The 13,586-nt window shown below is 44.3% G+C and overlaps 1 protein-coding gene across 1 annotated transcript; it reads right to left on the reverse strand.

The window, feature by feature from the left end:
- Positions 1-267: 267 nt before the first annotated feature.
- LOC100193660 (putative VQ motif family protein) lies at positions 268-1,457 on the reverse strand. Its single transcript, NM_001138753.1, has one exon. The coding sequence runs from the start codon at positions 1,162-1,164 to the stop codon at positions 559-561; it is 606 nt and encodes a 201-aa protein (NP_001132225.1). The 5' UTR covers positions 1,165-1,457; the 3' UTR covers positions 268-558.
- Positions 1,458-13,586: the final 12,129 nt, after the last annotated feature.

The raw sequence follows: 13,586 nt of genomic DNA on the forward strand, positions 1-13,586 counted from the left end.
TAGGTGTAGTAATATGGGAAAGGCTCTGATGGCTTGGTGATTTTGATGTGCAGCATGGTAAACGGAACCAAGATAAAGAGAGGTTTATATTTTTTTTACTGTAATAGCCAAAATGGTTTACCCTCTCCAAAGTTATTCAGTAACCAAAGCCAATTAGGGGTGGGGGTGGCGGTGGCGGCGGCGTGGTGCTGGTGCAGCTGAAAATTTTGTGGCAACTACCAAAGAGACATTTTTACACAAGCAGCAGTAAGCTCACATTGACGGGATCACGGGAAAGCATGCAAAGTGCATATCAGCAGATGCAACTGCAGACCGCGAGACAGTAGAACGCGTGCATGACTGCTGGTTCTCTGTTTAACACAACTCTGCTACTCCATCCCCTAGACCACTCAAGGAATCGAGGCCACCCAACTGATATATGAATATATGATGTACAACTTCTCCGCCGCTATGGAAAAGAAGGGATCGTCTGCTGATCAGATCATCGACGGTAGATGCTAATGCTGAGCAGGCACGTACAGGCTTGCCTGGAACGGATGGGGAACAATCGGGACAGTTTCATTGGCCAGTCAGGGCTGAGACCACCTCGGTCTTCTTCCCGTGCATCACGTTCCACGAGTCCAGAGTCGGGTACAGCGGCTGCTGCTCGGCTGCCGCAGCGGGCGGGGCAGGCGTGTACGGTGCAGCAGCGACGTGCGGCGCCGCGTGCCCCGCCGCCTGTAGGAACCGCTCGGCGCCGAGGTGCGGCAGGAGGAGGCCGAGGCCGAGCCCGTCCTGCTGCGGCGGCTGCAGGTCGGCCTCGTCGGCGCCGGTGACGCGCTGCACCATGGCGCGGAAGGTGGCGGCGTCGGTGCTGATGTACGTGGTGGGCGCGCGCTTGGACGGCCGCGGCCGGCGCCGCTTCCCCGCGTGCCCGCCCGCCGGGCCCAGCCGGCACCGCGCGAACGAGGACGGCGACGCCGCTGCGCTCGTCGGGGTACAGTCCGTCGCTGCCACGGCGCCTTGCATCAGCATCGCCGCCGTCGTCGTGGCGGGCGGGTCCGCGGCGGCGTGATCGGAGAGGGAGAAGTGCAGCGCGCGCGCGATGGCCGCGTCGGCGAAGGAGTGGGTGTGGGACAGGAGCGCGCTCTGCGGCGCCACGCCCGCGCAGGAGACGGCGTCCATGGCGTCGTCGGACTCGCTGACTCGGCGCTTGCTGGCTGCGTGTCTAGCTCAGGCTCTCTCGGTCTCGGCTCTGGTAGCTGCAACCGCAAGCGGCGGGGCAACCCTGGCTGGGAGTGGGAACGGGTGGACTGAGTGTGGCGAGCGAGCTGCGAGCGGAAGGCGGGGTTATAAAACACGGAGGCGGATGGGGAGGCGCTGGGCTGGCTGGGCAGCTGGTGCGGGCGGCGCGTGGGCGGTGCTGCGTCGTCACGGCAGCCAACGGCGGGGGGCGGGCGATGTGGACGTGCGTAATGGCGACGGCAGCGTCATCGCATCTCATCGCATGGGTTTAGGCACTGTTGTTCTGATTTCTGAATGGGCTCGGACCCAACCCAACTCTTATCTGGACGACTTATTGATATGTCATTTATACAAATATATAACATAGAATTATCAATATCACTAAAATGAATTAGATTAGTGTACGATTATCACATATTTGTTTATCATTATAAATTTTATATTGAATATTTAGAAAAATAATTTGTTTAATATTGATAATGTTTGGTATACACATTTTACATATCATAGTTAGTGATATTTATTGTTCCAAATCTATGTTTTATACAAATTTTTTACTCTCTTCGTAACTCACGTACACATACCTATTCCGTTATAAGTACATAACGGTGTTACTCATTCCATAAAAAAGTTTATATCTTTGCACCGACTGCCCCTTATTATTATCAATCTATTTGTACTCTGCTTTTTTTCCTTTTGTACTCGTTATTTGTCTTCGCTCCTGCTGCGTCGTCTTATGGTTTTCATTTGGCGCGATGACACCCAAGGTCCAAACACCACGGTCTAGAAACAACACAAAGCTAGCTCTTCCATTTGGTGTTCTTTCGAGAGGAATGCGAGTCGCTGGTGTGACTGTGCATAGAGGTTGAACGGTCCACAGTCCGGCAGTCCGCGCTAGTGCCTGTTTATTCTGTTGGTTTTAGAACGACCCGTATTATAGTACAGTATATACTATATAGACATATATAGTGCTGTATGTATGTACAAAGAAAATTCACCGTGCCAGGCACGTTGCCCTCACAGCAACAAGATAACACTACTGCAACTATGCAAGTGCATGCGGGGAACGAACGAAGAGGTCAAAGTTCAAACAAGATCTAGAAGCGATCTGTCCTCCTGCACGTTCTTTTTCGGAAAAACTTGTCGTGCATGTGTTCTCAGTCGGCTTTTGGAGATGCCCCTCCGTCACCTCTCTTTCTCTTGTAGTGTGTTACCTCGCCACGGGCATATATGGGCACGCCACTGAAAATGACGAACGAACCTTCTTCTGCGGCATCGGGTTGGCTTCAAGTTTTCTCAAAGCTTCCCGGCCCTTTCCATCGTGTCTGTCGATCTCCTTTTGATCAGAAATAAAAGAGGAGAAATGAAGAAACGATACGGTGCTTTTGTCATGAATCTGATCTTATGCGTCCTCCACCAAGTAAAGCATATATCCACCGGAGATAGATCTAGAATAAACCACCCCGAAAATGTTAAAGAGCGTCGTCCGAGCTAGACTCCGGGTCCGGGGGCTGTAGATATATTTGGCACGCAGGACATGGGTTGGGACTTGGGACAGAAGAATTGCACTGGCTTGCAGCAGACCAGCACCGACGTCGTCCAGGCTATCCAGCCGCAAATTGTCAGCGTTGACGTTTGAAGACCCAACTGCTCCATGATAGACAATGAGATAGGGCCAAACTCTCACTAAGGGGGTGTTTGAATGCACTATAACTAATAGTTAGTTGACTAAAAATTGTTAGTTAAATTAGCTAGCTAACAAATAACTACCTAACTATTAACTAATTTACCAAAAATAGCTAATAGCTGAACTATTAGCTAGGGTGTTTGAATGTTTCAACTAACTTTAGCCACTAACTATTAGTTTTAGTGCATTCAAACACCCCCTAATCACTAGCTAGGCCTAGGCCCATGCCGGAACTGTTGCGGCCATCATTCTTCCTGGATTCTTTTTTGTGTTAGGTATGGCAATGATAACATGTAGTAGTACCATCACAGCTCACATGCTCCTACTTCATCTGCCTCAAAAATAAATATCTCCATCAGACTTTTTTTAATGGTTAACTAGTTTATAGACAAACATTGGTAACATTTATATATCTAAATAAAATTATTATAAAAAAATAGATTTAACGACCCCTCTAATAACATTAACTATATACTATAAAATATATTTGCATTGTATCTATGATCAAAATCTAAACTTTTTAAACTCCTCTGGCACTTAAGGCCTGTTTGGATTATCGCCGTTGTTCCCACGCCGCGCCACACTTCCGGCGCCGCAGTTGTGGCGGCTGAATTGGCCGCCGCAAGTTAGGCGGGGTGTGGCGTTGGATGTAACCGTCCAAACAGGCCCTTATTCTAACCTCACGCCACTGAAACACTCCACTGTACAACATGGGACTAGCTAGCTTGGCGTGCAGATATCGCTGAAATCAAATGTGATAGCGCCAGAAATCACAAGAAACGAAAAAGAATAGCAAATGGAACTATGGAAGCTCTGTGAGCAGGAGGTTTTGGTTATTTGCAGTTCAACCCAATCTTGCCATGATGAGGGCATGGTGATATCAGGATGTGGTAATCAACCACTGCCACAGCGTTCCTGTTTGCTTAGACTTGCCGGCAACGTCTAGGCGCCACATTAGAATAGTCCTCGTGTGATACTCCCCGCTTTGACTAGCTGCGTCTGCGTCTCCTTCACTTGATCCTTTCCGTTGAATTAACGACCGCGGGGGCCTTGGTGGACTCTAATCTAACGCCCAATAGCCACAAGTTGATTTTTTTAATAGGTATATAATTTAATGTGCTAAGGCCACCAAACATGGTGATGACAAGGAAACTAGTATGATTTAAAAAGGCCTTTTTTTGCGAAATGATTTAAAAGATCCTTGTATGACCATAAGTAAAGGGTAAGTTTCTCATTTTATCTTTTGATATTTATGGCTGCTTTAAGAGCATCATGCCCTCATTCCCTCTACCTAGGATCTAGGTCAATGGCTGATACAATACAGTAGTACCTAACTTCAAGGACAGGAAGCTGTTTCATTCTTCCTGACGACAGCAACAATCTACTAATCATGCACGACTGGTCATATATTTCAACCATCTAACCACTGGCCATGCTTGCTGCTTCGGTTACATATATCTATCCCAAGGTTTACAAAACCAGTCAGAACCGGCGGTAAAACCGCCCGGTTTACTGAAACTGTCGGTGCGCGGTACCGGTTAACCATCGTTTTTTAATTCATTCCAAATTTAAAAAGTTAGGTCTTTTTTATAAAAAACGAAAACCACGGGTAAACCTTCCTATTAGCTCGGTAAACCGCCCTATTGGCTCGGTAAACCGCCACTTTTTACCGGTAAACCGGATTTAATGTCAAGATTAAGTTCCAATTTAGACATTTAGTGGTCAGTTTAGTTATATTAGTCTTGTGTACTATTGTATGCCATATGTGAAGATGTTATATGCTACATGTGAATATGATTAACGGTTTGATACTATTTTTTTGTCTAGTTTAAGTGTTAATTTAGTGCCCTGACATTATTAGTGTTTAACTGTTTATACAGGACATGTTTTATATTTTAATTACATGTTTTATATCAACTATGTATTGTTCTTGTAAGAGACACATGTCGGATATATTCTGGCAGCATGGAGAGAAGGTTGACACGAGTTTCGAGTGCGAGTATTGTAGAGAAACGAAGAGCGGATGAGGTGGTACCCGTTTGAAGGAGCATCTCGCACATAAAAGTGCAAGTATTCTAGATGCATGCACATATAACTACAAGCAGATCGGTGTGTTATTTTTGCTTTGTCAATAAGTATTTATTTGTTGTTCTTATTTTTCTCGCTGATGCATCTTATACCTTTTGTATAGGATTATGTATACGGAATGGGCCTATATCCCGATCCTTCCACACATGTCTGAGTATTATCATTATGACTCTAGTTGAATACGTGAGTATTGTGAAACATGTTGACCTATGTGTCGCGGGAGAACTCTAAAAGAACTTGTATTTGAGTATTGTGAAGTTCGATGGTTGTTTGTTGCATTAGAATTGGAATTTATGGTTGCATATGTATGTTGTATGCCATTTTGGTGAACATATATTGTGTTGATCAATTAATATTTATTGTACAACGTGAATTAAGCAAAATACAATGAACCGTGCCAATTTTTTATTTTTCATGCAGTAAACATAAAAAATAAGTTATTTTAGTCAAAAACCCACCAGTTTTGACCGGTTTACCAGCGGTTTTTCATCGGTAAACTATCACACCCGGATTTAAGGGATAAACCGGGTGTGTCTCATATGAGCGCCAAAGAAGAATATCATATATAATAACAAAGTGTATAGAGATAAATGTCACGAGTATCATTGTTACATAGAGGAAGTCTTACAAAAATAAACGATAACTATGAAGCGAACTAAATATTATTCCTTGGCGCTATCAAGCTGACTAGGAGACGCCACCTAGATAAGCTTGTACTCCTCGTTGTAAGGTTCCTCCTGGACCACCTGCTCTTCTCCTGTGGGGGTTTATATATCGCAAGGGTGATGTTGGGGACTTGTTCTCAAATGCTATGAATCAAGAACAAGGCAACACAGAATGATAAATGTTAAAGTCCTTCGTCCTTCGAAGTATTATTTCCTCAAGGATATAATGGTCTTTGGACGAAGGTCATGAAAGACATACCTTCATCATCTCTTCACATATGTATATATGTATTAATATTAGCAACGAATAAAATATGTAAAGCATAAGAAATAATGTAAACAATAACATTATTATATATATTTCCCAGTATATAGTTGTAAGTTAACATAGAAACAATATTGAATAACATTTGGTACCTTCGGATTGACAGAAAACAAAGGTACGAGCGTGACGCAAAAGCAAATGCCAAGTCCGCGTGAACAGTACGGGAGCACTGTTCATCTATTTATAGGCACGAAACGCAGCCCATGTAAAATTACATTCATGCCCTTTACATTTGCTAACGACTCTATAGTGATCCATCGAGGTCTAAATAGCCTTTTCCCTTTTAAGTCAGTTCCCTTTTCTGCTGTCATGCCGAAGCTCCCTTGCGAGTAGCTTCGACACTGCATCAACCTTCGTATTCTTTGTGCTTCTCACACTATGAATCTGATCTGAGCCCGAAGGTACCTGTTCATGTATTACACTCCGGAAACATTGTTAAATCATGTTTTTGAGGACCTTCGGAAGACGAAGGCCCCCAACAGTAGCCCCTCGCAATATTAATTTGTTAGAATAATAAATTCAAATTGCGAGATGGACGAAGGCCTTAAGACGAAGGTCCGAAAAAACACCTTCCCTTTGCTAGAATAGCAACAGTCGATGACAGACGGGCCCCTCCAATTTGGAACGCACTGGATGTATAAATAGGAACTCACCCCGAGCACATTTGGTACGCTATCTGCCGCCTGCTTTGCTTGCTCAATTTTTTTAGCTCTTGCTCACCAACGCTTGCTTGGTTTCTTAGACTTTCTAAGCTTCGTCTTTATAAGCACATTTTTGCCATTTCCGAAGAAAAGATGTCTCAAGACAAAAAAAGTTGTTGCTGAGACGAAGCTGAGCGAAGAGGAGAAGCTCCTTGAGGAGAAGACTGCTGGATTTGTTGAATCAATAACAAAGACAAATACAGAAAATATTACTAAGGAGATTCTAGAAGGCTTATCTAAAGATACTGATGACAGCGACAGTTATGATGCGGAAAGTGGAGGCGAAGACTCTGAAGATCGGCCCTGGCGACCAAGTCATGCAGTCTTCGGGAAATCGACTATCAAACAGAGCCATCTTGATAATATGAGAGGAAGATATTTTCGAGATATATCTATTGTGAGGGCTGACGCAGATAGAGTCGTTCCTGCTCCCGAAGAAAACGAGGTTGTAATCTACCGAAGCTTCTTCAAAGCTAGACTTCGGTTCCCCTTAAGCAGATTTGTGGTTGAAGTTTTAAAGATATATCAGATTTTCCTTCACCAGATCACTCCTGAAGCAATTATTAGAATGGGGATCTTCGTCTAGGCTGTGAGGAGTCAAGGTCTAGAGCCAAGCGCAAGATGTTTTTGCAGTATGCACTAGCTTTCGTATGAGATGAAGCCGTGGGGCAAGGAACAATATCATAACAATTTTGAGTGCTACAGCTTTGTTGCTCGCTCTGGCGCAAGCTACCCAGTGCCAACGTTTCGAAAGAGGTGGCCTAGGGCCTGGATGGGAGAATGGTTTTACGTGAAAAATGATTTGAAGGCAAGAGAAGATATTAAAGAAATCATCATGCGACCCATTTGGCCCTGTTTCGGTCTCCGAAAGCCGAAGGTAAAAATTGATGAGGCAGCCGAAGCATGCCGAAGGGCCTTCAGCACAGTTTGTTCTTTTATTGGGACAAGAGACTTAGTTCAAGAACATGTAGCCTACAGGATATGGCCACTGATAGACAACTGGGAAATGCCAAAAGAGACCATCACTAACCCTAGCGAAGGTGGTTTAGTTCGATTGAAATACACCTTCAGGTTTGGAGACCAGTTTATCGAACCAGATGATGACTGGCTGAAATGTGTTGAAAATACTAGTGATGAACTACTTGGAGCATACTCCAAGTCTGAAGATAATGCACTATCTGCGGCCTTCAGGAGCCAAAAAAAGAAAAGACTAAATAGGGTTTTTTGATGCTATTGGATTTGTGTGCCCTGACTATCACTATCCGCCGCGGGGGCAGAAAAGAAAGGGTGCAACTTCTGGGAAGGCTGCTGCTTTGGCTGCTTCAAGCGAGCCCGCACCGAAGAGGAAAAAGTTGAAGGTCCTTACTCACCGATCGCGCTACATTGAATCGACCATAGTGCCTGAATTTGGCGGTGAGACTTCTTCAGCTATTGAAGCCAAAGGACCTGCTCTTACGCAGAGGATTGAAGAGCCGGCTGCAATGCTGAAGACTGACAAAATTGAAGAACCGAGAATCGAAGGGACGAAAACATTAGAAGTTCTAAGCCCTTCGGCAGGAGTGGAGGTGCCGAAGACACAAAAAGGTCTAGCAGCAATACCCAAGAGAAAAAGGATGGCTAGTGTACTAGATGTGCTAGAGACAATAAAAGCTTCAAGCTCTACTCCAGGGAAAATTGTCAAGGCTTCGAAAGCGCAGATTGAAACCGAGACAAAGCTGACCGAAGCCGAAGCTACAATGAGCCAGGCTGACGCCGAAGTTGGGCCTTAAGAGCCCGCCAAGGAGAAATCCTCGGAAATTGGAGAAAAGGCAGCGGAGGAAGAAGCTATAGAACAAATTTTGCTTGAAAATGCTGTCGCTCCTACTCCCGAAGCGCCTTCCGAAGTCCTTGATTATATTATTCGACACGCTTCGGGAAAAAGATTATCTGAAGAAGAAATTTTTGAAGCTAAACACTATGCCCGAGAACTGAAGTACCCGAAAGGGGCCTTAGTGTTTAATGGCACAGATGAAGATGACTTCTTGTATTGCCTCCCAGACAACAAAGAATTATCTGTCTGCCGGGAGATGACCAGAAGTATGGGGTTCCCGAAGCTTGAAGCTGGCCTCTGCGCCATGACGAAGGACGATCTTGCGGATAGCCTTGCATATAACAGTCTGAAGGTACAAAAATTGTGTATTTGGAAGTTTATGAATTTTGAATTATTCTTTTGTTCTTATATTAACCCATTCATTCTTTTCATATAGGGTTTAATACTTAGCAACGCCTTAAAGGCGCAAAAGAATGCCGAAGACGAGAGTTGCACTATTGCTCTCAACAACCTTCGAACAGAGGTTATCAAGCTGAGGAACGAAGCTTTGGAAAAAGACAAAATTCTACTTACATTGGTGGACAAAGTAAAGGGGGATGAAGCTAACTTCAAGGCTCAATCTAAAATCCAAAGGAATGAGATTGAAAACCTTCAAAAACAACTGGCCGAAGCCAAATTGAAATGCGCTATTGCCGAAGCTGACCGAGATGCTAGTGAGTACTGGAAAAATTATTTTGAAAAAACAGTTGCAGAGCTTCGCTCATCAAAAGAAAGATGTTTTGAAAAATCTGTAGAATGCGTCAAAAAGATAAAAACTAGCTTCGCCAACGTGGGCGCATACTCGAGCGAAGACAACTTCATAAGAGGCGATCCTGAGGGCGTAATTGAGTGGATCAACAGCGAAGCCGAAGCTTTTGAAGAAATTTTGAGCGACCGCGGGGACATCTGCGCGTTCTCTGGTGTGAGGGGAGTTGCAGCTATTTTGGAGAAAGCAGGGTGCGAACATGTTAAAATTTTGGCCCTGGCCGAAGCTGCTTTCTCTATTGATGATACGAAGGACCCCTCGGCCGAAGCATGCTTAATAGGCGGAAAATTTTTCACTGATATCTGGGAAAATGGCGGCCGAGGGATGGCCCATGAAATAATGAAAAAGAGCGAAAAAGACATTCATGACGCTCGAGAAGCAACAAAAGCAGTTGAAAAAGCTGCGGAACGTGAAAGACGGATATGTATTATTTAATGGCTTTTAACTTTGTTGTTTATTTTTGTGATTTCGAACTAATTTATATCTTCTACTGCAGCTGAACTATCTCCTCCCCCATAGCCCTTCGACCCACTGGCCGACCCAGAGACAAATAAGGCAATAGAAATTATTAATATGGTCGAAGCTATTGTAGACGAAGTTGTCACCAAATTACTAACCGAAGCTGCAGAAAAAGTCCTGAAGGAAGAAGAATAGCTATTTGTAAAAACATTGCTAGAATATTAATGTAACATTTGCTGGAATATGCTTGTAATATTCGATGCTCATAGGTTTTGAATGTAATATATGAATGGTTTTGTAATTCATTTCTTTGCGATGCATGAAACTTTTATGTACATATCGTTTTTGAGCCTTCGGCGAAAAAACACCTTCCCTTCTTTTCATGCTTCGTAAAGAAGAGCTTTTATGCTTCGTAAAAAATCCTCCAAGCGTCGCAAAAACATTAATGCTTCGTCAACAATAGATTTTTTCCTCCACATCAGAGTTGATGAAGCTGTATTTCTTCAAAACTTATTTTGTGCCTTAGCACAATTTCACTTTTTCGAAGCATTCTCCGAAGGTCAACATTGTATCCCCTTCTTGTGCCATTGATGCAATAAGATGTATGATGTTATGTTATGCGAAATGAAGTGATGATGTTATGTTATGCAAAATGATATTTATGCCGAAGACACACACTCACACCCCCATAGTGGAATACACAATCTCTTTGCCGCTTATTTTTCAGCTTCACCGCTTATTTTTGGTGTATCAGCGCTGACTTTTCGCTGTAAGTTCTGCATTCCCTTAAGAACGTCTTTTGAACTTCTTCGCCTTCTATTTCGGCGGTATTCGCGTTGACTTTTCGCGCTTCGCCTTATATTTCAGTGGTATTTGGCTCTGCATTCCCTTTGGAATGACTTTTGAGCAGAAAACTTACACTGCGCTCCCTTAGGAACAACTTTTTGTATCTTCGGCAAACTTACGCTGCGTTCCTTAGAACGACTTTTTGTAGCTTCGGTGATACTTGTAATGTGATTTTTAGCCCCGCGTTCCCTTAGGAACGACTTTTGTGCTTCAGCGACTTTTTGGACTTCGTGAGTCTGTGGAGAAGATATATTTCACTATGGCAAAAACGAAGCTATTACAAGAAATTGAAAATGACAAGAGAACTAGGTTTTCAATAATTGTTCCTTATTAAAAACGAAAATGACAATGAATGTAAAAACTGTTTCAGGGGTAGGATATCTCTCAATAGATATGCTTCGATTCTGGCATAGTACTGTTGACTGTGCGAGCTTCGGACTCCTCCCTGAAATCTCGCTGTTGATGGGTCTGTTGGCTACCTTCTGGCTGCTGGCCTCGTGAATATACATGTTGTAGTGGTGGCAGAGGTGGGGGCTGTGGCCAAGATGCCTGTGGTTGACTAGCCGAAGCAACATACGCTGCAGGATGGTTACCCACATACTCTGGTATGTAGGGTGAGTGATACGAAGCAGTATGCATGACCTGCTTCGGCTGGTTCTGCTGAGCTGCGGCTTCTGCTATTTCCTTTTGTTTCTGAATGGTGACATGGCACATCCTTGTAGTATGGCCCTTGTCCTCACCACAGAATAATCAATAAATTTTTCTAGGCTGATCCCCAAACCTTCCTCCGAAGCCCCTGGCGCCTCTGCCTCTTGGAGCTGGCGGCTGGAAAGAGCTTTGTTGCTGCCCCGAAGCGTGCGAGGAATACTGTGGTCTCTGTTGTTGACTTCCTCTGTCATCACTCTAGGTGGAGTGAATTGACCTGACATGCCTTGGGTGGATTCTTCCTTCGAAGCCCCTGGTCATCTCAGAGAACCTGTAGGCTTTTTCTCTTCTTTGGCGAAAGTCATTGTCAGCCCGGATGTATTCATCCATCTTTTGAAGCAGCTTCTCCAAAGTCTATGGAGGCTTTCTAGCAAAATACTGGGCAGTAGGTCCTGGACGAAGCCCCTTAATCATGGCCTCAATGACAATTTCATTGGGCACTGTAGGCGTTTGTGCTCTCAGGCGCAAGAACCTTCGAACGTATGCTTGGAGATACTCCTCATGATCTTGCGTGCATTGAAAGAGAGCCTGGACTGGCTTCGTCTGAAAGCCCTGGAAACTTGTCACCAGCATATCCTTGAGCTTCTGCCATGAAGTAATAGTCCCTGGCCGAAGAGAAGAATACCACGTTTGGGCCACATTCTTAACTGCCATGACGAAGGACTTGGCCATGACAGCTGCATTGCCTCCATATGAAGATATAGTTGCTTCATAACTCATCAAAAACTGCTTTGGGTCTGAATGCCCATCATACATTGGAAGCTGAGGTGGCTTGTATGATGGGGGCCATGGGATAGCCTGCAGTTCTGCTACCAAGGGAGAAGCATAATCAAAAGTAAAGGTGTCATGATTAAAATCATCATACCATCCATTGTCATTGAACAAGCCCTCTTGATGAAGCTCCCTGTGTTGGGGTCTTCGATCTTGCTCGTCTTGAGCAAGGTGGCGTACTTCTTCAGTGGCTTCGTCAATTTGCCTTTGAAGGTCAGCTAGTCGGGCCATCTCCTCCTTCTTCTTTTGTACTTGCTGATGAAGCATCTCCATGTTTCTGATTTCTTGGTCCAACTCGTCCTCCTGGAGTGTTGGACTAGTGGCCTTCCTCTTCTGGCTTCGGACCTCTCGAAGAGAAAGGGTCTCCTGATTTGGGTCCAGTGGCTGCAGAGCGGTAGCCCCTGGCGCTGAAACTTTCTTCGGTGGCATGACGAAGGTCAATGCTTGTGAAGGTGGTCGAAAAGAGTTCACCGGAGGTGGGCGCCAATGTTGGGGACTTGTTCTCAAATGCTATGAATTAAGAACAAGGCAACATAGAATGTTAAATGTTAAAGTCCTTCGTCCTTCGAAGTATTATTTCTCAAGGATATAATGGTCTTTGGACGAAGGTCATGAAGGACATACCTTCATCATCTCTTCATATATGTATATATGTATTATTATTAGCAACGAATAAAACATGTAAAGCATAAGAAATAATGTAAACAATAACATTATTATATATATTTCCCAGTATATAGTTGTAAGTTAACATAGAAACAATATTGAATAACATTTGGTACCTTCGGATTGACAGAAAACAAAGGTACGAGTGTGACACAAAAGCAAATGACAAGTCCGCGTGAACAGTACGGGAGCACTGTTTATCTATTTATAGGCACGGGACGCAGCCCATGTAAAATTACATTCATGCCCTTTACATTTGCTAACGACTCTATAGTGATCCATCGAGGTCTAAATAGCCTTTTCCCTTTTAAGTCGGTTCCCTTTTCTGCTGTCATGCCGAAGCTCCCTTGCGCGTAGCTTCGGCGCTGCATCAACCTTCGTATTCTTTGTGCTTCTCACACTGTGGTTCTGATCCGAGCCCGAAGGTACCTGTTCATGTATTACACTCCGGAAACATTGTTAAATCATGTTTTTGAGGACCTTCGGAAGACGAAGGCCCCCAACAGGTGAGATCACAAAAGATCATAACTCAACAAGTTGTGGAGAATAATGTGCATGAACTCACCGAAGGTGGGAGTTCATGTGAAGTGTAAGGCTGATCAACAAATAAGGGTTAAAGGTGAGCATTGCTTTTAATAAGTTGGTCAAGTTTTAATAGATTACTTTATTACTGCTCCACGAAAGTGACGCCAAGATGTGTTACATCACGATCAACGCGCGCCACACACGACATCATGTACCGACACCCTAAGCATGACACGACTGACCACCTCGTGAAAACCATCCAGCATGTCTTCTAGCCCTTCAATTGAAATAGTTTCATACCTTTGGACC

The sequence above is a fragment of the Zea mays genome, chromosome 1 (genome assembly GCF_902167145.1).
Source record: "Zea mays cultivar B73 chromosome 1, Zm-B73-REFERENCE-NAM-5.0, whole genome shotgun sequence".
Lineage (NCBI taxonomy): Eukaryota > Viridiplantae > Streptophyta > Magnoliopsida > Poales > Poaceae > Zea > Zea mays.